The sequence below is a fragment of the Bos indicus x Bos taurus genome, chromosome 18 (assembly GCF_003369695.1).
Source record: "Bos indicus x Bos taurus breed Angus x Brahman F1 hybrid chromosome 18, Bos_hybrid_MaternalHap_v2.0, whole genome shotgun sequence".
Lineage (NCBI taxonomy): Eukaryota > Metazoa > Chordata > Mammalia > Artiodactyla > Bovidae > Bos > Bos indicus x Bos taurus.
The window spans coordinates 22,268,520-22,294,425 of record NC_040093.1 but is presented as its reverse complement, the minus strand read 5'-3'; the positions used below and the strand labels follow the sequence as shown (position 1 = coordinate 22,294,425).

Here is a 25,906-nt window from a genome sequence, read left to right as displayed (position 1 = left end):
TGAAAACCAGAGTTGTGTTTCTATTATACTGTCGCTGTCTGGGGGAGCAACCTCATGGCATGTGGCCCAGAGTGTGGAAGGCACGGTATCAAGTCACTTTCCCTGTGCCTCAGATCATCACATGATGTCGCTCACCGCCTGCTGCTTTGACCCCGACAGCCAGAGGGTGGCTTCCGTCTCGTTTGACAGGAGCATCAAGATCTGGGACGTGACGTCACAGACCACGCTGCTCACCATCACCAAGTGAGGAGGCTGGGCAGTGTGCTGCAACAGCGAGGTGGGCGGGATTCACGCCCTCCTGGATTTGGCCTGTGCACCTTCAGCTCCCCAACTGGTGTGGACATAGGGCATCTCCAGCTGTGGCCCACTGTGGTGCTACGAGGAGGCTGGAGATGCAGAATGGGAAGGGCACAGGCAAGCAAGGGGGAGCCACTCCAGTAAGTCCTCTACATTCGAGCCTTCAAGTTTCGAGCTTTCAAAGACGTGAACGTCTGAGCCAGCCCCTGTATGCCAGCTGTTGTACTGTACTACTGTACTTTTCAAGGTTCTGTAATAGTAAATGTTTTATTTTTGGTGTTTGTTTTTCACGTACATATTATTTGTGTGAAAAGTATTGTAAGACGGTACTATACAGCCGATTGTGTTAGTTGGGTACCTAGGCCAGGTTTGCTGGGCTTACAAACAAATTGCACTTACGAACACAGTCTCAGAACAGAAATTAATCCTACGTAGGGGACTTACTGTAGTTGTGGCCTGTGGGCTGGGACGGGCCTCAGAGGCATTTGTTTCAGTGTGAGCCAACACTGGAAAACATTGTGCTGAGTTGCCCTCTGCCTCCCCAAATGTGGGTTTCCAGCATCTCCTGCAAAATGAGAAGATCTGCTCTTCTAGGGCCCACAAGGGTCACTCTGTCTGTGGCCACCAGCACCAGGTGTGTGGGCAGCCCCCCCTAACGGGACCTGGAGTCATGACCTCGGAATATGTCGTCCTGCCCACTTGGCTCAGTTATGAGCCCTGCTGGCCTGGGCCAGGCTTTCCCGTGGGTGTCTGGCCAGGGCTTAAGAGTGTGCAGGTTCCCATCCTGAGTGACCTTTGACCTTAGTTTCCTCACCTGCAAACTGAGCCCCAGTGAGGTGTGAAGGAGACACAGACGGAAGTCCTTAGCGTAGGATGCGTGGTGGCCACTCAGCACCAGCTCTGTTACTGAGACTGACTTCTGTGGCTGCTGGGGTCAGCAGGGCTGTGGATGCCTGTTCTGCTCGTTAGAGCTGCTCGGTGGTGGCAGTGAGGAGGGTTAGGCAGCAGAGGGGACCGCAGTTCCAGCTGTGAGCTGGAACTCTGCTTTGTTCCCCCAAGGATGGTGGAAAGGGAAATAAGGAAACTGTCTACTGGTGTATTTGATTGAACCACATTTATAAATTTTCTGGAAATGTATTTTTTTAGCAAGAAAATATAGAGACAAGGATTCTCAGTGCTGCAGGACAGGGCAGGCTTCGTGGCATGAAATTCTGAAGTTACACAGGGTCCCGCACACAGGAGGGCTCATACTTGGTTTACTGCTCTGCCGTCAACATCTTCAAGTTCTTCACTTTAAAAAAATATTTTTATTCATTTGACTGCACCAGGTCTTAGTTGTGGCATGAAGGGTCTTTAGTTGTGGCATGGGAACTCTTATTTGCAGCAGATGGGATCCAGGTCCCTGACCAGGGATGGAACCCAGACCCCTTGCATTGAAAACTTGGAGTCTTAGCCACTGGACCATCAGGGAAGTCCCAAAATGCTTCATTCTTGAACAAGGGACCTCAAATGCTTTTATTTCAAAAATATGTAATTTACTTTTTGAAAATGTTAAACATGCAGCCAGTACAACATTTTGAAGGTACAAAAGAATACAGAGTGAAAAATTCTCTTAGCTGTCTCATAACCGCTGTTTCCTGAGAAGCCATCACTTTTCCTCCTTCCTTCCTGCCCTCTGGCTGCCTTTCTCTCCTAATAGTTTTACTGAGATATAATTCACATGCATCCTACAGTTCACCACTTCATGTACATAATTCAGTGGTTTGGGGGATATTATCATTATTTTTAATTATCTCATTATATGTACAAAATTTTTAATGTTATAGTATTGGCATTAATTACATTTATAATATTATACACCCATCACCACTATTTCCAAAGCTCTTTTATTACCCAAACAGAAACTCAGTACCCATTGAACAATAATTCCCCACTCCCCTCAATCCTAGTCCCTAGTAACCTAGACAGCATATTAAAAAGTAGAGATATCACTTTGTTGACGAAGGTCCATATAGTCAATGCTATGGTTTTTCCAGTAGTCATGTACGTGTGTGAGAGTTGAACCATAAAGAAGGCTGAGTGCTGAAGAACTGTGATGTTGGAGAAGACTCTTGAGAGTCCCCAAGACTACAAGGAGATCAAATCAGTCAATCCTAAAGAAAATCAGCCCTGAATATTCCTTGGAAGGGCTGGTGTGGAAGCTGAAGCTCCAATACTCTGGCCACCTGATGTGAAGAGCTGACTCATTGGAAAAGACCCTGATGCTGGGAAAGATTGAGGGCAGGAGAAGGTGGCAACAGAGGATGAGATGGTTAGATAACATCACTGGCTCACTGGACATGAGTTTGAGAAAACTCCAGGGGATAGTGGAGGACAGAGGAGCCTGGCATGCTGCAGTTCCTAGGGTCAAAAAGAACTAAACATAATTTAGTGACTGAACAACAACAACAAAGTAACCTCTATTTTCTGCCTCTATGAATTTGCTTATTCTAGATATTTCATATGAATAGAATCATACATTATTTTTCCTTTTGTGTCTGGCTGTTTCATTTAGCATAATGTTTTTAAGGTTCATCTGATATATGTTACAGCATGTATTAGAGTTTCATTACTTTTAATGACTGAACAATATTCCATTGCATGTATATACTGCATTTTGTTTATCTGTTGGAGAATCCTTGAGTTGCTTCTGTCTTTTAGCTATTGAAAATAATGCTGCAGTCAACACTGGTGTACACATATCTGTTCAAGTCCCTGCTTTTAATTCTTTTGGCTGTATACCTAGGAGACGAATTTCTGGATCATGTCATGAATACTGTGTATAGCTTTTTGAGAAACTTGGAACTTGCATTTTAATTTTGCAGTGGGCCTTGCAAAATCATATAGCCGTTCTTGCTAGATAATTTTGAAAATCCATACTTAACTGATTCTGAAGCTTGCAAGGAGCATAAGTACTTTGTTATAATTTTTTAATGTTGTCAAACGTAGTTTAGAAAATTCAAGAGGAGAAGGAAGATCTATTGTACTTACCCATGTTTTTGCTGACCATGTTCTGTCTTCTGATGTTCCAAGTTTTCCTCTTTCACCATTTTCTGTTTAGAAAAATTCCCTTTAGCCATTTCTATAGGGTAGTTCTGAGGGGAAAAAAAATTCTCTTAAGTTTTCCTTCATCTGAAAACATCTTGATCCTCCCATCATTCCTGCAGGATATTTTTGATAGATATAGAAATCTGGATTCACAGTTGTTTTCTCTCCTCATCTGAAGGCTATCATGTCACTTTTTTCCTGGCGTCCACGGTTTCTGATGAGGAATCCACTGTCATTCAAATTGTTCTTCCCCTATAAGTAAGGGGTCATTTCTCTTTTGCTATTTTCAAGATTTTTTTCTGTCCCTACTTTTCAAAAGTAGAATTATACTGTGTCTGAATATAGATTTATTTGAGTTTATCCCACTTGGGATTCACTCAGCTTTTCGAATCTGTTCTTTGCCAGATTTGGTAAAATTCCAGACATAATTTCCTTGATTATTTTTTCAGCTCTATCTTATTTCTCCTTTCTTCTGAGATGCCCCAAATGTTAGATATTTCATTATATTCTCGTAGGTTCCTAAGGCTCTCTCTCTCTTTTTTTTTTTTCAGTCTGTTTTTTGGATTGGTTAATTTATAGTGTCTGTCTTCATATTTATTGATTATTTCCTATATCATCTCTACTGAGTTTTATTTTTTGGTTGTTGTTATTGTATTTTTAAGTTCTAAAATTTCCATTTGGTCATTCTTTATATCTTCTATTTGCAAAGCTTTCAATCTTTTTGGTCATTTTAAACAGAATTATAATTGTCCATTAGAGCATTTTTATGTACGCGTGCTAGGTCACTTCAGTTGTGTCCGACTCTTTGTGACCCTGTGCAGGCTCCTCTGTCCATGGGGATTCTCCAGGCAAGATTACTGGGGTGGGTTGCCATTTCCTTCTCCAGGGGATCTTCCTGACCCAGGGATTGAACCTGTGTCTCTTGTGCTTCCTGTACTGCAGGCAGATTCTTTACCCCTGAGCCACTGGGAAAGCCCTAGAGCATTTTTATGATGGCTGCTTAAAAATCCTTGTCAGATAATTCTAACATCTGTATTATCTAGGTATTGGCATCTGTTGACTCTGTCTCTCTCATTCATGTTGAGATTTTCCTGGCTCTTACTTAGTATGATGAGTGAATTTCAGTTTCATCTTGGACATTTTGAGTATTATGAGACTCTTAATGTTATTTAAATCTTCTGTTTTAGCAGGCTGCCTCATTAGAACCTGGCAAGAGTGGCAGTCTAGACTCCCCCTCAGCCTTTGCTGACAGTGCTGGGGATGGGATTGCAGTTTTCCCTAAGATTTTTGGTTGGAGTAAGGCAGGTATTGTCTAAAGGTTTTCTGTTCTTTTTCTAGGCTATCTCTTTGGCTAGAGAGAACAGGCTTTTCTTGGGAGCCTTTTATCCAGTCCTCATTGTTGGTGGCTCAGACGGTAAAGCATCTGTCTACGATGCAGGAGACCCAGGTTCGATCCCTGGGTTGGGAAGATCCTTTGGAGAAGGAAATGGCAATCCACTCCAGTACTCTTGCCTGGAAAGTCCCATGGACAGAGGAGCCTGGTAGGCTACAGTCCATGGGGTCGCAAAGAGTCAGACACGACTGAGTGACTTCACGTATTCTTCATGTATTCATGTATTGTTTTGGGGGTTGCAGCTTCCCCAGTCCTCAGTTCAGGATATAAGAAGCAAAAAGAAAATTGTAGGTACTCAACAGCATGCCATCCTTGGGTCCCAAGATCCTTAGCTAGTCTGCCTTTTCTTATCCACTGTTCACAGTTTTCTATTTGCTCTATAAATGCCCAGGGTTGTTAGCTGTGCTTAACAGGAGGAGTGGGGAGCAGTACATTGACTCCATCTTGTCCAGAACTGCAAGTGCAACACAAACATTTCCCTCAAACTTTTGTACTAAGTAAAATGGTCTTTTATGATACATGAAACTGATCTGAAATGAGAGTCCCATCCTGGAGCAGATACCCTTGGTTGAAACCTCAGTGACAATTTCTGGAATCAGAGGAGGGCTTGCTATTTACCTCCAGTAAATGCTGGGATGGTTCTTACCCCACCAGGCACTGGGACTTGGACATTTTAAGCCTGGACACCCCTGAGAAGCTGACATTTCTTCTCCTTTGATCCTACTCAGTTTGTATATGTCAAAGAACCAACACAGAGTCTAAAACTCTGACTTGGGTGCTAGAAAACAATTTATTCAACCTTTTCTTCAGTTAGATGAATTGATATTATAATCCAGGCTACTCAGAGATGCTCAATTATGTTTATAGTTTAGACTGAAAACCCTATTTGTTACAGGAGATGAGAATCATAGGGAAAACACTTTGAGGGTCATGAAACAAAACAAAAAGCAGAATTCTGACAATTTTTTTTCCCTAAAAAATAAGATAGTTTGGGCTTCCCTGGTGGCTCAGTGGTAAAGAATCTGCCTGCCAATGCAGGAGCCATGGATTAGGTCTCTGATCTCAGAAGATTCCACATGCTGTGGAGCAATGAAGCCTGTGTGCTACAGCTATTTGAGCTTGTACTCCAGAGCCCAGAAGCCGCAACTGTTGAGCCTACATACCACAACTTCTGAAATCCACTCACCTAGAGCCTATTCTCTGCAACAGGGGAAGCCACGGCAATGAGAAGTCCTCACACCACAACTAAAGAGTAGCCCCCACTCGCCACAACTAGAGAAAGCCCACGAAGCCACAAAGACCCAATACAGCTGAAAATAAACAAAATTTAAAAAGACATTAAAAAATTGAGAATAAGTAGCCCAAAACTTTATTAATTAAATGCCCAACATTAAAATATGCTTTAGTGGCACTGAAGACAGATAAGGAGAGAGGGAGAGGGAAAAAGAGAGCATTTGGTGTGAGGAGAAGTAAGGGGAGTGAGTGAGAGAGGGTAGTGAAGATGGGGGAAAGGAGCCATGCCCCCCTGTCTGTGAGAGAAAGGAGGGGAAGGGGGAAGCAGAGGAGACCCACCTTAAACCTGAAAGGCTATTAGTCCATTAACTATCACAGTGTTTCCACCTGCTCTTTTTTCTGAAGCCTCAAGCAGCTCTGAATAGGGTGGTTCTCAGCCAGGGTCAATTTTGTCCCCTCGTGGACATTTGGCAGTGTCTGGGGGACATTCTTCTGGTTGTCATAATTGGGTATGGAGGCTACCAGCATGTGCTAAGGAGTGCCCAGGGATGTTACTAAACATCCTACGATGCATAGGACATCCCCCTACCACAAAAAATTATCCAGCCAAAAAGGTCAATATTGCCATTATTGGGACCTCCTGGAATAGTGTAACATAGTTAGATTAATTAATATTTGGATCATAGTAGGCAGTGATCAAAACAGTGATAACCGTTAAGTCACAAGGCATCAGCTCCAATGCCCACTCCACTCACCTCTGCTTTAAATATGTCTCCAGATTCTCCAGGAGTGACATGCTAATGTGTGCACCCTCTCACATGTGTTGCAGGGCACATAACAATGCCATCTCAAACTGTTGTTTCACCTTCAGTGGCCATTTCCTGTGTACAAGCTCCTGGGATAAAACCTTGAAAATATGGAATGTCCATACTGGGGAGTTTCGAAACCGTGGCGCCTGTGTGACTCTGATGCAGGGCCATGAAGGTTGCGTGAGCTCCTGCCGCTTTGCCAGAGACAGTGAGTAATTAACACATCAAAGGATTCCACAGCGTGGGACTGCTGGGGCCAAGCTCCTCATGTTCCATTCACATGGACCCTCCTTTCCAATGATGCCCACAGCGAAGGTGGATTTATTTTCCTCAAGAATCAAGAGAGAGATGCACACGTTTGCAAGTGACAGACACTCAGCTTGATGTAGCCAAGGCAACAAAGTAAATCTATTAAGTTCTGTAATGAGCGAGTCCAAGAGCTGATCTCCCTCAGGAGTAGCTGGATCCAGACACTCAGATAATGCTCTCAGGAAGCCAACTCTTCCACTCTGCCCCCTCCCCCCCACCCACCTCCCGCCCAGCTCAGTTTCTCTTTTGTATTGACCTTTCTCCTCAGAGAGGCAAAGATGGCTTCTGGTGGTCTAGGCCAACAACAGTTCTGGCTACTGACAGTCCTAGACGAAGAGAGACCCTCTTTCTGATGGCACCCACACAAGTCCCAGGGAAGACTCCCATTGGTTCAGCTGACATATGCCCATCTGTGAACCCGCCCCTTTCACAGGGAATGGAAGTCTCTGATTGGCCAGGCCTGGGAGACTTACCCATCCCCGGAGCTTGAGGTCAGAGTCGTGCCTTCTGAACCAGAGGCACTGAGAATAGGTGAGGGGTGTTTCCCCATGGGACATTGTGGAGCCGTTTCCAGATAAAGAGGCATAGATGCGACCAGGAACAATGACAGGAAACAGCCAGGGGCAACTGGCTTCAGTGAGGGCCATGACTGCTCCTGACATCCAGGAGCCAAAATGCTGTACTCCCCGATCCTTGTGGGGAGTGGGGCTTGCTGTGTGTGACAGGGGCTGGGGGCGGGGTGCTACCCGACCAATACGCACATAGTCAGGGCCTGACTTGTGAAATGTTTCCTTCTTCAGAAGTAGCATCTCTGTAAGTCAGACCCTCCTATGAGGTATCCCACCAGCTTCTGTCTTTGGCTTTCCATTTAGGTTTCAGAGTTGTGAATAATCAATCGTCACTATTTGCAGATTCTGTATTTGTGAAGTTATCTACTGGGTAAAGTTTATTTGTGACCCTAAAATCAATACTTATGGCACTTTTGCAGCCACCATGGATATGTGCAGAGCAGCGACAAATTTGCTATATGCACATGTTCCCAACTGAGACTGAATGAGGTGACCCTCTGCCTTCTTCCAGTTCTATTACCATAAGATGTCTTTTTTGTGATCTATTTAGTTCCACCTTTTTTTTTTTTTTTTTTCCATTTTGTGCTTTTTGTTTATGATTTTGCTGTTTAAAGAGGCCCCCAAACATAGTGCTGTAGTACTGTCCAGGATCCTAACTGTGTGAAGCCTGTGATGTGCTTTACAGGGAAACACAAGTTAGGCAAGCTTTGTTCAGGCATGAGTTATAATGCCAGTGGCCATGGATTCAATGTTAACAAATAAGCAGTATGTGTTAGATAAGGCATCTTTAAACAGAATCAGACAGAAAATGAAGTACTGATTGGCTGATGAAAATGTTGTGACCAGAGGCTCACAGGAGCTTAACCCCATGTTTTCCCTATGGCCAGTCATTCATTGAGTGTTTGAGATGACTTTGTAGAGCATAACTACCATGAACATTGAGAAAAAGTGAAAGTGTTAGTTGCTCAGTCGTGTCCAACTCTTTTCGACCCCATGGACTGTACCCCACCAGGCTCCTCTGTCCATGGGATTTTCCAGGCAAGAATACTGGAGTGGGTTGCCATTCCTTTCTCCAGAGGATCTTCCCAACCCAGGAATCGGACCTGGGTCTTCTGCATTGCAGGTAGATTCTTTACCATCTGAGCCCCCAGGGAAGCCCAACTCTAATTGACTGGGGGCTGTTGAGTCACACCAGGAAGAGGGTTGAGTGTCCTCAGGCACAGTGGCGCCTCACAGACGCACCCTCAGCCTGCTTTGGCCTCACCAGAGGACGAAGCAGTTGGCTGAGGAAGGTTACCCCCTGAGACGCTTTCATTTGTGTTCCAGCCTCTTTTCTCGTGTCTGGAGGGTTCGACAAGACCGTGGCTATTTGGGATGTAGAAGAAGGCTACCGGAAGCTCTCCTTGAAGGTACCAATGCCAGTATCAGATAGAGGATCTGAGCGTCATTCTTTTTTTAAAAAATATATTTATTTTATTTGTTTGACTGTGCTAGGTCTTAGTTGTAGCATGTGGGATCTTCTTTTCAGTTGCAGCATGCTGGATCTTTGGGCTTCCCAGGTGGCACAGTGGTAGAGAATCCTCCTGTCAGTGCAGGAGACCTGGGTTTGATCCCTGAGTTGGGAAGATCCCCTGGAGAAGGAAATGGCAACCCACTCCAGTATTCTTACCTGGAAAATTTCATGGACAGAGGAGCCTGGCGGGCTACAGTCCATGGGATCGCAAAAGAGTCAGACATGACTCAGCACATACAAGGAACTAGTAAGTATGCTGAATCTTTAGTTGTGTCATGTGGGATCTAGTTCCCTGACCAGGGGTTGAACTGGGTCCCCAGCACAGGGAATGTGGAATCTTAACCACTGGACCATCAGGGAAGTCCCTGAGCTTCATTCTTTAGTCATTTCGTATTGGATGCTGGGGATACAACAATGAGACAGACCTAAATATTCCCAATGGAACTGACACCTCTGTGGGAAATGACAGACAAGAAAAACAGCAAACACATTCTCAGTAGTGATGAGCGACACAGAGAACCCACAACAGGGTGATGGAATAGATTCCCGGGATTAATCCATAGTGGGTGCGCCAGGAGGGCCTCTTGGAGAAGGTGGCATTTGAGCTGAAAACTGGAGGGCAAGGGAAGACTGGATGAGTGAGGATCTTGGGGAAAGGCATTCCAGGAAAATGGAGCAGTAAAGGCAAAGACGCCAAGTAGGGGCCGTGTCTGCAAACAGCAGGAGTCCCCATACAGGGGAATGAATGTCATCGTGAGGCGTGCACAAACAGCTGTGGATTCCAGAATGGTGGGTGTCAACTGGGTGCTTTTGGCTGCAAGTTAGAGGAGACTCAACTCCAAGTGGCTTTGTGATATGGAGATGGATTATCGAGCACAGCGAGAATCCAGAGGGTAGGCAGTTCCAGAACCGGTGCCTCTGTTCCAGTTGCCCCCATGCCAAGATTTTTGCACACCCCTTGGTCTTGTGATCGCATGGCCACCTTTGGCTGTGAATTCAGGAGACTCCCAAGGCTGTTCTGTGTCCCCCTCTTCTCTGTGGGTTTGGAGAGGCCAGGGGAGCTTACATCATAGCACATAAATGTTCAACCTCACTCTGGTTAAAAGTCCCTTTGTGCGCCCATCAGGTCATTCTACTCTCCTTTTCCTCTTCTCTCCTCTATTATTCCACCCTCAAATTCCTGCCCTGTTGTTAAATGCACAGCAGTTTAACCTAGCTCTTACTTCTTTTCTTCTTACCATACCTCACCGTCCACCTCTTTCCATGTGGGAAAGACCAAAGAATGAAAAAGATGCTGACATGGAGCTCCAACATCATTAAGTGTCTGAACCAGCAAGTATTTATCTCCTCTAAACTCCATTTACTGGAGGAAATTAACCCCATGTACTTAGTCACAGTGGGTGGATTTGCAGTTACTTGAAGCCAAATGCTCCCTTAGCAATAGGACCACTGAGTGATATTTCCTAGAACAAAGAAAGCAGACAAAAAACTGCAAAATGTGCTCTGTGACCAGCTGGGAATATAATTTTTTTCCCATTGTGTTAAGCACCAGAGTACTATTTTAAAAAACACATATGGTGCTGTGACATACACATGAATCACAAGCCTTTACACTTTGTACTCCACCTTAAATATCGTGGGTGAAACCAGGGACACACAATTAGTTGCTTTCAAAAGCAAGCAATGTTGAATTCTTGACTTTGTTTTTCAGTTCTTGTTGTTCTTTCAAAGGTTTTTTTTCCCCTCTAGATCCTCTTAAAACTCTGCTTTTCTTCAGGGCCATAATGACTGGGTGATGGATGTTTCCATTAGCAACAACAAGAAATGGATCCTCTCTGCTTCAAAGGTAAAAGTAGCCAACCTTTGAGTGACTTAAAATCTCTATCACATTTGTGAGAATTGTTGTTAGCAGAAATGTATTGTCAAGTAAGATTCCTGAGCATTTCAGTCTGAAAGCCACACCTGGCCAGGCTGTCCCCATCCAAGGAGCTGCCTGAAAATGTGGAAACTGGGTCTTTCCATTTGCTGAAGTGAGAAGTTCCCAGGTATTTCTTTGCATCATCGTTAGTTGAACTTTGTTGGAGCAAGAGCCTGTTCAGACTGGCAAATGATGGAGCCAACTAGGGGCTTTGGAGGGAAAGGGGTCAGCTTGTGAACAAGCAGACCACTCTGAAGTTCCAGGAGGGTCTTCCCTCTCTACTCTCTGCATTCTTTGATTCCCATGCCAAGGGCACATAATGGCCAACCTGGGACATCCTGAGGGCTGCCCTCCATGTGTGAGCATCAGAGAAGTAGGGTCCCACCTTGTCCCCCAACCTTAATTAGAATCATCTCATTCTCTAGACTGGGGGTTTCTAAGTGTATAAAAATGCGGACAAGACCCTGCCTGCCATGATCAACTTGTTAGAGAACCAATGCAGGATACTGCAACACCTGACAAAAAAAAAAGAACAATAATATAATACATAATAAAAATTATATGCCAATGTGTTGTTACTTTACATAAAAATATGAAAAATGATTATGTCAATTATATCTCAATAAAGCTAGAAAAAGTAAAAATACAAGCAAAGTATAAAAATCAGTATTTATTTAAAAATTATTTACTTTTCTGTCACATAAATACAATTATTTAAACAAAATAACACTAGAACTAGTCAATAACAGTATTAGTAGTAACCTATAATAGGATAATTAAGCAAATATGGTTAAGAAAAATATGCTTTGTAATATTCCATTCTGTCCTTTGATATAGCAATTTATTTTGACTTAAAAAAGAGACTTTATTGGTTATTTTTAAAATTTTTTAAAGTTTATTTTTATGTGGATCATTTAAAAAATCTTTATTGAATTTGTTAAAATATTATTTCTGTATTATGTTTTGGTATTTTTGGCTGCAAGGCATATGGGATCTTAGCTTCCCTGACCCAGGATCAAACCTATGCTCTTTGCATTGGAAGGCAAAGTCTTAACCACTGGACCACCAGGGAAGTGCCTTTACTGATTAGTTAAATTTTACAGGCTATATTATTGTACATTCTTAAGATATATAAATGTAAAACTTTTTAAAAAGAGAATATAAATACAATAAGATTGATTAGACAGATACTTTATGTATTTATCTTTTCCAGCTTTATTGAGATATAATTGACATGTAACATCATGTCAGATTAAGAGGTACAAGGTGTGGTTTGATAACACATATATATTGCAAATGCTTGCCACCATTTGTGCTGTGCTAAGTTGCTTCAATCGTGTCCCACTCTTTGCGAACCTGTGGGCTGTAGCCCACCAGGCTCCTCTGTCCATGGGATTCTCCAGGCAAGAATACTGTAGTGGGTTGCCATACCTTCCTCCAGGGGATCTTCCCGACCCAGGGATCAAACCCAGGTCTCCTTGCATTGCAGGCAGATTCTTTACCGCTGAGCCAGCGGGAAGCCCAGTTGTTGGTTGCTCAGTTGTGTCTGACTCTTTGCAAGTCCAGGACTGTAGTCTGCCAGGTTCCTCCTCCGTCCGTGGGAATCTCCAGGCAAGAATACTGGAGTGGGTCGCCATTTCCTTCTCCCGGAGATCTTCCCAACCCAGGGATCAAACCCCGGTCTTCTTGTTTTGCATGTGGATTCTTTACTGTTGGAACCACCAGGGAAGCCCTCTTACCACCACAGCCTGAGCTCCACCATGTCATATAATTAGCATTTCTATTTTTGTAACAAGAACATTTAAGATCTACTCTGTTAGCAAATTTCAAATATATTATGCTATGCTATGCTAAGTCACTTCAGTCGTGTCCGACTCTGCAACCCCATAGACGGCAGCCCACCAGGCTCCCCCGTCCCTGGGATTCTCCAGGCAAGAACACTGGAGTGGGCTGCCGTTTCCTTCTCCAACGCATGAAAGTGAAAAGTGAAAGTGAACTCGCTCAGTCGTCCGACTCTTAGTGACCCCATGGACTGCAGCCTAACAGGCTCCTCCGTCCATGGGATTATTATACCGGATTATTATCTGTAATCACCATGCTTTACATTAGAGCCCCAGAACTTGTTAATCTTATAATTGAAAGTTTGTATCCTTTGACCCAAATATCTCTCCATTTCCCTCCTGCCCCCTCCCAGCCTCTGGTAACCACTACTCTACTCAGTTTTTATACATTTTTTTCTTTTCTTTTTTTTTTTTTAAGATTCCACATATCATTGAGATCACACAGTACTTGTCTTTTTCTGACTTATTTAATTTAGCATAATGCCCTCAACATTCATCCTTGTCACAAATGGTGAAATGTCCTTATTTCTCACGGCCTAATAATATCTCCAATACACATACACACACATATATATACTACATCCGCTTTATCCATTCATTCACTGTTGAGTGTTTAGCTTGTTTTCATACCTTGGTTTTGTGAGTGATGCTGCAATGAACACGGGGGTGCAGATATCTCCTTGAGATCCTGTTTTTATTTCCTCTGGATATACACCCAGAAGAGGGATTCCTGGATCATGTGATAGTTTCATTCTCAATTTTTTTTTTTGAGGCTTCTCCAATACTTTTTTCCATAGTGCCTATACCAATGTACATGGCAACCTACAGTTCACAGCAGTTCCCTTGTCTCCATGTTCTCACTAACACTTAACTTTTTGATAATAGCCATTCTAACAGTAAGGTGATATCTCATTGTGGTTTTGACTTACATTTCCTTAATAATTAGTGATGCTGAGCACATTTTCATGTACCTGTTGGTCATTTGTATGTCTTTTTTGGAAAATTGCTTATTCAGTTTCTCTTTTATTGCTATTGTTGTTATTGAATTCTGTGTGTTTTTTATGAGTTTTGAATATAAATATTTTCTCTTTATGGTTTCAGGTCTTATGTTTAAATCTTTAATTCATATGAGTTAATTTTTTTTTGAGTTGTATAGATAGGGGCCCAGTTTCATTCTTCTCTATGTGGTTTTCTAGTTCTCCCAGCATCGCTTTTTTGTGGGAGAGGGCGAGGGTGGGATGATTTGAGAGAATGGCATTGAAACATGTATATTATCATATGTGAAACGAATCGCTAGTCCAGGTTTGATGCATGAGACAGGGTGCTCAGGGCTGGTGCACTGGGATGACCCAGAGGGATGGGATGGGGAGGGAGGTGGGAGGGGGGTTCAGGATGGGGAACACATGTACACCCATGGCTGATTCATGTCAATGTATGGCAGAACCACTACAATATTGTAAAGTAATTAGCCTCCAATTATAATAAATAAATTTATATTTAAAAAATCACTTTCTTTTAAAAAATTTATTTAGTTTTTAATTAAAGGATAATTGCTTTACAGAATTTTGTTTTCTGTCAAACCTCAACATGAATCAGCTATAGGTATACATATATCCCTTCCTTCTTGAACCTCCTTCCCATCTCCCTCCCCATCCCACCCCTCTAGGCTGATGCAGAGCCCCTGTTTGAGTTTCCTGAGACATACAGCAAATTCCCCTTGGCTATCTATTTTACACATGGTAATGTAAGTTTCCTTGTTACTCTCTCCAAACATCTCACCCTCTCCTCCCCTCTCCCCATGTCCATAAGTCTGTTCTCTAGGTCTGTTTCTCCATTGCTGCCCTGCAAATAAATTCTTCAATACCATCTTTCTAGATTCTGTATATATGCATTAGTATATGATATTTATCTTTCTCTTTCTGACTTACATCGCTCTGTATAATAGGCTCTAGGTTCATTCACCTCATTTGAACTGATTCAAATGCGTTCCTTTTTATGGCTAGTAATATTCCATTGTGTATATGTATCACAACTTCTTTATGCATTCTTCTGTTGATGGACATCTAGGTTGCTTCCAAGTTCTAGCTATTGTAAATAGTGCTGCAGTGAACAATGGGATACATGTGTCTTTTTCAATTTTGGTTTTCTCAGGGTATATGCCTAGGAGTGGGACTCCCAGCATTACTTTTGAAGAGACTAATCTTTGCTCATTGAGTAGTCTTGGCTTCCTCATCCAATTATTCAGTGTGTAAGTGAGGGTTTATTTCTGGGCTCTATTTGTATGCTAGTACCATATTGTTTTGGAGAAGGAAATGGCAACCCACTCCAGTATTCTTGCCTGGAGAATTCCATGGACAGAGGAAGCTGGCAGGCTACAGTCCATGGGGTTGCAAAGAGTTAGACACGACTGAGTGACTGACACATACCATATTGTTTTGGTTACTATGTTTTGGTTACTATGTTGTTGCTGTTCAGTCGCTCAGTCGTGTCTGACTTGTTGCAACCCCATGGACTGCAGCACGCCAGGCCTCCCTGTCCTTCACCAGCTCCCAGAGCCTGCTCAGATTCATGTCCATTGAGTCAGTGATGCCATCCAACCATCTCATCCTTTGTCAACCCCTTCTCCTCCTGCCCCCAATCTTCCTCAGCATCAGGGTCTTTTCTAATGAGTTGGCTCTTCGCATCAGGTGGCCAAAGGATTGGAGCTTCAGCATCCATCCTTCAAATGAATATTCAGGATTGATTTCCTTTAGGATTAACTTGTCTCATACTTAAAATATGTGATTTTATGGTAGGATAACATTTTAACATCCTTTCTCTGACCAGCAATGATAATAGCCATCTTGTAGGCATATGTTTAAGGATGATATCTTCTTCCATTTCTGTAAAGCCACTGTTTCTGTTAGTATTAAATGCTTCTACACATTTTGAGAATGTTGAAAAATGACTAAAAAAAACTTTGCTTGGGAGAGGCCCAACAGTACAGGTAAGCAAATAAGATTCCTTTGTAGGATGTGCAGGCCCTTCAACTGGTAGGATATTTTCATTTATTTTGGTAAGGTAATAGATGAGATGGAATTTCCCAAAATTCACATTTGGGGAATTTGTAGGAATATGTACATGTCTGAGGAATAAGTAGCTAGATGAGCAGCGTCTAGTTTGTATTTGTGTAAGACGTCAACATGTTTCTGTTTTATATTTTCTACAGTTTCATTAAAATCTTTATAGAAATGAAGGTGATATGAAACCCTATATTTTGTTTTTGTTTTTTTTTTTTTTCCTCTAATTTTATTTTATTTTTAAACTTTACATAATTGTATTAGTTTTGCCAAATATCAAAATGAATCCGCCACAGGTATACATGTGTTCCCCATCCCGAACCCTCCTCCCTCCTCCCTCCCCATACCATCCCTCTGGGCCGTCCCAGTGCATCAGCCCCAAGCATCCAGCATCATGCATCGAATCTGGACTGGCAACTCGTTTCCTACATGATATTTTACATGTTTCATTGCCATTCTCCCAAATCTTCCCACCCTCTCCCTCTCCCACAGAGTCCATAAGACTGTTCTATACATCAGTGTCTCTTTTGCTGTCTCGTACACCGGGTTATTGTTACCATCTTTCTAAATTCCATATATATGCGTTAGTATACTGTATTTATGTTTTTCCTTCTGGCTTACATCACTCTGTATAATAGGCTCCAGTTTCATCCACCTCATTAGAACTGATTCAAATGTATTCTTTTTAATGGCTGAGTAATACTCCATTGTGTATATGTACCACAGCTTTCTTATCCATTCATCTGCTGATGGACATCTAGGTTGCTTCCATGTCTTGGCTATTATAAACAGTGCTGCGATGAACATTGGGGTACACGTGTCTCTTTCCCTTCTGGTTTTCTCAGTGTGTATGCCCAGCAGTGGGATTGCTGGATCATAAGGCAGTTCTATTTCCAGTTTTTTAAGGAATCTCCACACTGTTCTCCATAGTGGCTGTACTAGTTTGCATTCCCACCAACAGTGTAAGAGGGTTCCCTTTTCTCCACACCCTCTCCAGCATTTATTATTTGTAGACTTTTGGATCGCAGCCATTCTGACTGGTGTGAAAAAAAATATGGAACGCTTCACGAATTTGCGTGTCATCCTTGCGCAGGGGCCATGCTAATCTTCTCTGTATCGTTCCAATTTTAGTATATGTGCTGCCGAAGCGAGCACGAAACCCTATCTTTTGAATCAAAGTGTCTAAGAGCTAGGGGGAGCTTTTTCGTTGTTGCCATTGTCATGCTGGACAAATCACTCAATATATTGCAGACCAGAGGTCCCTAACCTTTTCGGCACCAGGGACCGCTTTCATGGAAGACAGTTTTCCAAGGACTGGAGTGGGGGAGGGTTTCAGGATGATCCAAGCATATTACATTGATTGTGCACTTTATTTCTATTGTTATTACACTGTGATCTATAATGAAATAACTATACAACTCACCATAATGCCGACCAGATCATCAGACATTGGATTCTCATAAGGAGTGTGCAACCTACATCCCTCGCCTGTGCAGTTCACTGTAGGGTTTCTGTGCCTATGAGAATCTAAAGCCACCATTGATCTGACAGAAGATGGAGTTCAAGTGATGGGGAGCAACTGTAAATACAGATGAAGCTGCGCTGGCCGGCCCGCCACGCATCTCCTGCTACGCAGACCAGTTCCAACAGGCCATGGACCAGCACCATGGCCCCGGGTGTGGGGACCCCTACTGTAGCGGGCATGGCTGTTGATAAAACCTGACAGCTCTGCGCTGTAAGGGCCAGCATGTATGTCACCAAACTTTCTCCTTTTGTTTTCCCACAGGATATTTACTTGCAAGTGCAGAGTCAGAAAATGTAACGTAACTCAGCGTGCTGCAGTAAATCACCACGGACTTCACCGCTTAACATACATTTAATATCTGAGAGTTCTGTAAGATAGAAGTACGACAGACTCTCACTGGGATAAAATCAACGTGTCAATAGGATTGTATTCCCTGCTGGAGGCACTAGGCAATAATCCACTTCTTTGCCCTTTCCAGCTTCTAGAAGCCAGTCACATTCCCTGGTTTGTGGCCCCTTCTTCCATCCTCAAAGCCAGCAACATTGTATCTCTCTGTGCCTTTCTTCAGTTGTTACTTATTCCTCTGACTAGAATTTCCAGTTTTAGAAAACTTTGTGGTTATTTTGGGCCCATATGAATCAGTTCAGTTCAGTTCAGTCACTCAGTGGTGTCCGACTCTGCGACCCCATGAACCGCAGCACGCCAGGCCTCCCTGTCCATCACCAACTCCTGGAGTCCACTCAAACCCATGTCCGTCGAGTTGGTGATGCCATCCAACCATCTCATTCTCTGTTGTCCCCTTCTCTTCCTGCCCCGAGTCCCTCCCAGCATCAGAGTCTTAACCCAGAATAATCTACCTATTTTAAGATCATCTGCTTAGCACTCTTAATTCCCTCTGCAGCCTTAATTCCCCACTGTCATGAAATCTATTGTATTCTCAGGTTTGGGGGATTAAGATGTGGACTTCTTTGGGGGTGGGGGTAGGGTTGGGGGAGAACATTATTTTGCTGACCACATTCAATTTCATAATCAAAGGAATGATGGAGACAATGCATCTGAGGGGTATTCCCAAATTAGTTCAGTGACCAGTTTTTAAGGAGCATAGAGCTCTTCTTAAAAAATCGATTTTATTTTTTAGAGCAGTTTTAGGTTTATATAAAAATTGAGCAAATCATACAGAGTTATATTATAGCCCTACCCTCCAGTTGCCAGTATTATTAATACCTTGCATTAAGTGTGGTATACTTATCACCATTAATGAACCAATATTGATACATAATTATGAATTAATGTCCATGGTTTAAGTTTCACACTTAATGTTGTGTCCAGTCCAGTTCAGTCGCTCAGTCGTGTCTGACTCTTTGCAACCCCATGAACCACAGCACACCAGGCCTCCCTGTCCATCACTGACTCCCGGAGTCCACCCAAACCCATGTCCATTGAGTTGGTGATGCCATCCAACCCTTTCATCCTCTGTTGTCCCCTTCTCCTCCTGCCCTTAATATTTCCTAGCATCAGGGTCTTTTCAAATGAGTCAGCTCTTCACATCAGGTGGCCAAAGTATTGGAGTTTCACCTTCAACATCAGTCCCTCCAATGAACACCCAGGACTGATCTCCTTTAGAATGGACTGGTTGGATATCCTTGCAGTCCAAGGGACTCTCAAGAGTCTTCTCCAACAACACAGTTCAAAAGCATCAATTCTTTGGCGCTCAGCTTTCTTTATAGTCCACTTCTCACATTCATACATGAACACTGGAAAAACCATAGCCTTGACTAGATGGACCTTAGTTGACAAAGTAATGTCTCAGCTTTTTAATATGCTGTCTAGGTTGGTCATAGCTTTTCTTCCAAGGAGTAAGCATCTTTTAATTTCATGGCTGCAATCACCATCTGCAGTGATTTTGGAGCCCAGGAAAATAAAGTCAGCCACTATTTCCATTGTTTCCCCATCTATTTCCAATGAAGTGATGGGACCAGATGCCATGATCTTAGTTTTCTGAATGTTGAGCTTTAAGCCAACTTTTTCACTCTCCTCTTTCACTTTCATCAAGAAGCTCTTTAGTTCTTCTTCACTTTCTGCCATAAGGGTGGTGTCATCTGCATATCTGAGGTTATTGATATTTCTCCCAGCAATCTTGATTCCAGCTGTGCTTCTTCCAGTCCAGCATTTCTCATGATGTACTCTGCATATAAGTTAAATAAGCAGGGTGACAATATACAGCCTTGACATATTCCTTTTCCTATTTGGAACCAGTCTGTTGTTCCATGTCCAGTTCTAACTGTTGCTTCCTGACCTGCATACAGGCTTCTCAAGAGGCAGGTCAGGTGGTCTGGTATTCCCATCTCTTTCAGAATTTTCCACAGTTTCTTGTGATCCACACAGTCAAAGGCTTTGGCATAGTCAATAAAGCAGAAATAGATGTTTTTCTGGAACTCTCTTGCTTTTTTGATGATCCAGTGGATGTTGTGTGGTGTGGGTTTTGCCAAAATCATGTCATGTTATCACCATCACAGTATCATACAGAACAATGTCACTGTCCTCAAAACTCAAAACTTCTTGTGTTGTACCTGTTCACCCCTGCCCTTCTTGCCCAGAACCCCTGGCAATCATGGGCCTGTTTGCTGCTGCTGCTAAGTCACTTCAGTCGTGTCCAACTCTGCAACCCCATAGACGGCAGCCCACCAGGCTCCCCCATCCCTGGGATTCTCCAGGCAAGAACACTGGAGTGGGTTGCCATTTCCTTCTCCAATGCATGAAAGTGAAAAGTGAAAGTGAAGTCGCTCAGTCGTGTCCAACCCTCAGCGACCCCGTGGACTACAGCCCACCAGGCTCCTCCGTCCATGGGATTTTCCAGGCAAGAGGACTGGAGTGGGGTGCCATTGCCTTCTCCAATGGGCCTGTTTGCTGGCTCCATATTTTTGCCTTTTGCATAATGTTATGTCGTTGGAATCATATAGTATGTAGCCTTTTCAGAGGTGGTTTCTTTCATTTAAAAATACGTATTTAAGGGTCCTCCTTTTGGTGACTTGACAGCCCTCGTCTGTTTTTTCTTACTGAATAATATTCCGTCACATAAATGAATTACAGTTTCTCTATGCTCTTATTCAGGGACATCTTGTTTGTTTCCACTCCTGGGGATGTGGGACTTCCAGTGCTAAGGCTAGGATAGTGCTAGACAAACTGGGATAGTTGGTCACCCTAACTCTGTCACTCTGCAGGTGGAAGTTCTCTGCATGAAACCTGGATGCCATGCACCTCCCTGGGTCATCCAAGCCTAATGAGCCCATTTTGTGACTGCTGGTTTCTTGCTTCACTTGTTTTAGGATAGGACTGTGAGGCTATGGAATATTGAAGAAATTGACCAAATTCCCTTGGTAATCGAGCACAAAAAGACCCGGGGCTTAAAGGTGAAACAGGTTGGTATTGGGTAAAACAAAGCCAAATGAAGGCTTTCATTAGTTCTCTCTACAAATTTATTTATTTTTTAAACAAATATTTCTTGGACAACTGGGGATAAAACTATGAACAAACAGACTGAAATTTTTGCCCTGAGGGAGCTTACATTTCTAAAAGGGAAGATAAACAATGAATAAAGAAATAAGAAATGTATGTAGTAAGTCACATGGTCATAGGTACTTTGGAGGAAAATAACAGGAAGGGAAATGGGAAGGCTGGTGGTATGGCTTTCTAAATGGGGGTCAGGAGAGGTCTCATTGAGAAGGTGACATTTGTTCAAAGATTTGAAGGTGGGGAGGGAGTGAGCTGTGATCTGTGAAGCTGTTTATGGGAACAGCCCATGTGGAGACCCTGCGGCAGGACTGAGCCTGGTGCTGAAGAGTGGAATGAGTGGGAGGGGATGAGGCCCAAGGCCATCCTGGAGGAATGGCTGGCATATAGCTGGACTCTGTGTGGGCCTCCTAAGCTCCTTCAGCAGAACCCTAGCCAGGTCCCCAGTGCCCCGTTTCCCATGGATGGAACTCAAATCCCAGGTCTCTAGTGGATGATCATGGTGGGCACAGCTGTTTCACCAGGTGTAGCCAGGACTAGCCCCGGGCAGTGGAGGCCAGTGCCTGCTGGGGCCCTGCAGTGCAGGCACCTGGCTACCCCTTCCCGAAGCTGAGGAGTCCCCGTGGGCCCTTGTGAATCCTGGAATCCCCCAGGTTCTTCTCTGTTCAGAAGGTTGCCCAGCTGATAGCTACCACTTCTGGGGATGGCTAATTGGCTGAGTGCTGAAGGATGAACACTTTTGAACTGTGCTTTTGGAGAAGTCTCTTGAGAGTCCCTTGGACTGCAAGGAGATCAAACCAGTCCATCCTAAAGGAAATCAGTCCTGAAAATTCATTGGAAGGACTGATGCTGAAGCTGAAGCTCCAATCCTTTGGCCACCTGATATGAAGAGCCTACTCATTGGAAAAGACTCTAATGCTGGGAAAGATTGAAGTCAGGAGGAGAAGGGGTTGACAGAGGATGAGATGGTTGGATGGCATCACTGACTCGATGGACATGAGTCTGAGCAAACTTGGAGAGATAGTGAAGGACAGGGAGGCTTGGCATGCTGCAGTCCATGGGGTTGCAAAGAGTTGGACATGACTGAGTGATGGAACAACAACAATAGCAATTGGGGAATGGCATTGGGGGCAGGGAGGTGATGGGTGGGTCCCCCATGGAACCGCATCTTTGTGGCTAGCTGATCCTCATGGTCTTTGCAGCCATGTTGGCCCTTAGTCCCTGGAAGCTGACTGGCCACAGAGCAGTGCTTGTGTCTCTACCTGCCACCAGGGCGGGATCCAGGGACTGCCTCCTCTGAGCTCTGCTGTCCTGGGCTTGGGTCGTGGGTAATTATGCTATAGAATAAGGTAGGTAAAGGATCAAATACATTTCTTTCTTGTAAAAGGAAGGAAAGAAAGAAACTACTTGAAGCTGTAGCAAAGATGAGCTTGCTGCATTTGACTTGCTCTGAATCAATGTGAGAAATCCTGGAGGCCAGGTTTCCCAGAGGACCTACCCTGGGTGGGGTTTGCCCCACCTCCCCTGCAGGCTTTGGGGCCCTAGAGAGGGCAAGGGTGGCAAAGCATAGGGGCTTGGAGAGCCAGGGTGGAGGCTTGCCACCTGCAGGCTGGTCTCGGGGTACCTTGCTGTGGTGGGACCCTCTGAGAGACCTCTGTTCATGGCCCAAGAGCCCATCCCATGGTGCTGCTCACTTGTTGGTGGGAAAATGTGACAAGCAAGCTGTGTCACTCTACCCACTGTCCTCTGGGCGCTTCGGCCAGAAACAGGCTGAGACAGAGGAGGATGTTCAGCATCTTTATCATGTTCCTGCTTTGTTCAGAAGTCTTGCCTACTTGATGCTCTTTTAAAAGCTAGGTGTCCCGAGGATGTCAGGTAGTTAGGATACCCCTTGGCTCTGCAGTTTCGCTCTGCAGAGAGCAGAGGGTGATAGTTAGACATCCACCCCCAGTCCTTGCCATTGTCAAGTGGCTTTCCACTTCCCCCTCCCCCTCACCCACTGCTGGGACCCCACAGCAGGGGACACGAGTTGGCAGGACCTGTGTAGCTTTTGTGAGGGAAGAGAGGGGAAAGCCTGAGCTCATTCTCTCTCAGCAGTCTGCAGTTTCCATCCTTGTAGGCTTAGAGACCCCAGAGAGGAGAGGCAGCTCTTTTCTCAGCCCGGCCCCAGGTGGTTGGATCGGGGGGGGGGGGGGGAAGAATTCTAAACTGTATGCCTCAATCTCCTCTGATCAGCACCTCCTTTCTACTCTTTTAAAATATTTCATGTCAGTGTGAAGAATGTGACAGTCCTTTCTCCATCTACGAAAGCGACATCTTTTCTGAAACAGTCACCAAGTGTGTGCTCTGCCGGATGAATGAGACAGACTTGTCAACAGAGGCCTCACACTCATCAGAAGGAGAGGCCTCACTGTCAAGGGAGAGCAGCCCAGATGAGGATGGCTGATGACCACAAGACCCTTGGGGTGACTTGAGCCCAGGTCACCTGTCACGTAGGCTTGGGGGCTCTGCAGAGACCTCTCTCTGGGGCCCCTCCCCAGTGGGTGGGCCCATCAGAATAAGGCAGGGGCCAGGCCAGGCTCTGGCTGGACTCCCACCACTGCTTGGCCTCCTCAGCTCCACAGCACCTCAGGGATCCCTTTGTCTGTAGTTTTCATGCAGAATAAATCTAGATGCTTTTGGAAAACAGTGCGTGTGTGAATTCTAGAAACATTTTGGCTATTTCTATGTCCTGGTGTTCATCCTGTCTCATTTTGGGAACATATTCTGGTCTCTGGGTTTGCCCTGTAAAGCAGTCATTGGGTGCTGGCACCAGCAACCCCTGAGGAAGGGTCTGTGGAATGAAGAGGAAGCTGTGTAGCCCCCCTCTGTGGAAAGGACTGTACTGTGGCCCTATGGGTGCCTCCCTGGCTGATGCACCCAGATGGTCACCTGCCTAGAGCTGAGGAAGATCTCGTTAGGCAGGTAGGTGAGGGCATTTCCATCACAGAATGCTGCTTGTTTTCCACCCCAGTGTCCTCAATTTCCAGAATGCCCAAGCATGTGTACAGCCTCCTTCCTGCTTCCACAGCATCGAATACAACGTAAATCAATTACTGCACAAAGAGTGAAGGTTTCAGGTAAACAAGAAGGGCTCCCTTTTCCATTTGGTATGGCTTACAGGAGTCCCATCAGGTTTCCCTGGTGGCTCAGATGGTAAAGCATCCTCCTGCAGGAGACCTGGGTTCGATCCCTGGGTTGGGAAGATCCCCTGGAGGAGGGCATGGCAACCGTCTCCAGAGTTCTGGCCTGGAGAATCCCATGGACAGAGGAGCCTGGCAGGCGACATATCGACTACCCCCATGGGGTCGCAGAGTCCCATACAACTGAGCGACTCAGCACAGCACAGGATTTCCATCAAATATCATTAGTATGCCCCTTGGTCCCTCTTAAAAACTTAGGCGCAGGACTGATTTACTTAATGTTAATTGACTGGCATCCTAGAATTCTGTCCAAGAGCACCCTAACCCGGTAGTCATTGCCTAGGCAGGCCCTGTGCTTGGTGCTGCCCTCCTTCGTCACAACAGGGGTGACTGCCCAGCTTCAGCAGACTGTTCAGTATTTATCCATTAATTTACAATCATGATGGATGGTACACGGCAAAACTCCACCGAATGGCCTCCCAGTATTGGAAGAGAAGTCGTATCCCTTCTCCCTCACACGAAGACACGCAGGGATTATTTTTCCTCACTGCGGAGGAGGATGGACAGCCTGCATGTATCAACACTGTCCCCAGGGATGGACACTTAGGTTGCTTCTCCTTTTTGACTTTTACAAACAGTGCTGGAACGAACCTTCTTGTGTACATAGGTCTGCAGAGACTGCCATTCCTCCTGTGGATGAAACGCTCCCACTGGAGAAATCTCTAGGTCAATGAATTAGCAGGTTTCGGGTTTGTTGCTGCTCAAAAGCCCTCTGAAAAGTCTTGCGACGAAGGGGCTGATGTGTCTGAGTGAGGAGCCCCAGAAGGCGTAAAGAAGAAGCCTTGGTCGGTAGGGCTCTGCTTTTCTCTGGGCGCAGAATCCTCCCACGTATGGTGTTGATGCTCCAAGGGCGGCAGCCTAGGCCCCTTGAAGCTCTGGATCCTTCAGTGCTTATTCAGGGTCCCCTCGGTGCCCCGGATTCTTTCCGTGCTCAGGACCCGCGGAAGAGGCCCAGTGCAACCTAGAGGTCTGGTGTGGACCGGCGGGCGAATGAGCCCCCAGAACTGGCGGCGCCCGAGATCACGGTGGCTAGTGTGCGGCCGAGGAGGGCAATCGGCTTCCCAGGCTGAGGGCGCCAGTGCTATGGGTCCGACGCGTGGTCACCGTGGGACCACCGCCGGGTGTGAGCCGAGACCTAGCGCGGGGGCAGCCGGCGGCCAGGCAGCGCTCGCGGGGCCGGGATCTCTGGCGCGGGAGGGGCTCGGCCTTGCCGGACAGCGTGGGGCTTCCCTGCACCAGTTATGGAGGGCCGGAGACCGGACCTTGCGCGAGCATCCCCTAAAGACGGGCCATCCTGGCTCCACGTCGGTGAGCAGATACCACAACACTGAGATCACCGGCCCCTCAGCTCACTGTCCGAGCTTCCGGTTTCAGAGTGCCCCTGGTCTAAGTTGCCTGTGACAGAGACCTTACACCGCGCATGCGTCACCCACCAACAAAGTTTGTGCGCATGCGCGCAGCCTATCTAGGCAACAGTGATGGGGAACACATTTGCAAAGCTGAAACGCGGGTGGCGCCGTGGCTTAGTTGGTTAAAGCGCCTGTCTAGTAAACAGGAGATCCTGGGTTCGAATCCCAGCGGTGCCTCAACCGAGCGTCCCG

At 45.1% G+C, this 25,906-nt stretch overlaps 1 protein-coding gene and 2 non-coding genes across 3 annotated transcripts in view; 2 read left to right on the top strand and 1 right to left on the bottom strand.

The window, feature by feature from the left end:
- The window catches only part of WDR88 (WD repeat domain 88), a 49,413-nt gene extending 25,680 nt beyond the window's left edge, over positions 1 to 23,733 (top strand). Inside the window, exons 6-11 of the mRNA XM_027515995.1 lie at positions 114 to 243; positions 6,840 to 7,027; positions 9,024 to 9,106; positions 10,988 to 11,056; positions 20,880 to 20,972; positions 23,336 to 23,733. Coding sequence (XP_027371796.1) covers positions 114 to 243; positions 6,840 to 7,027; positions 9,024 to 9,106; positions 10,988 to 11,056; positions 20,880 to 20,972; positions 23,336 to 23,509 — 737 coding nt within the window. The 3' untranslated portion in view covers positions 23,510 to 23,733. The remainder of the gene's footprint in view (positions 1 to 113; positions 244 to 6,839; positions 7,028 to 9,023; positions 9,107 to 10,987; positions 11,057 to 20,879; positions 20,973 to 23,335) is intronic.
- Positions 17,077 to 17,183, bottom strand: LOC113876882. The gene has a single exon (XR_003506616.1). It is a non-coding gene; the product is annotated as a U6 spliceosomal RNA (small nuclear RNA).
- Positions 23,734 to 25,817: 2,084 nt separating the features above from the next.
- TRNAT-AGU lies at positions 25,818 to 25,891 on the top strand. The gene has a single exon. It is a non-coding gene; the product is annotated as a tRNA-Thr (tRNA).
- Positions 25,892 to 25,906: the final 15 nt, after the last annotated feature.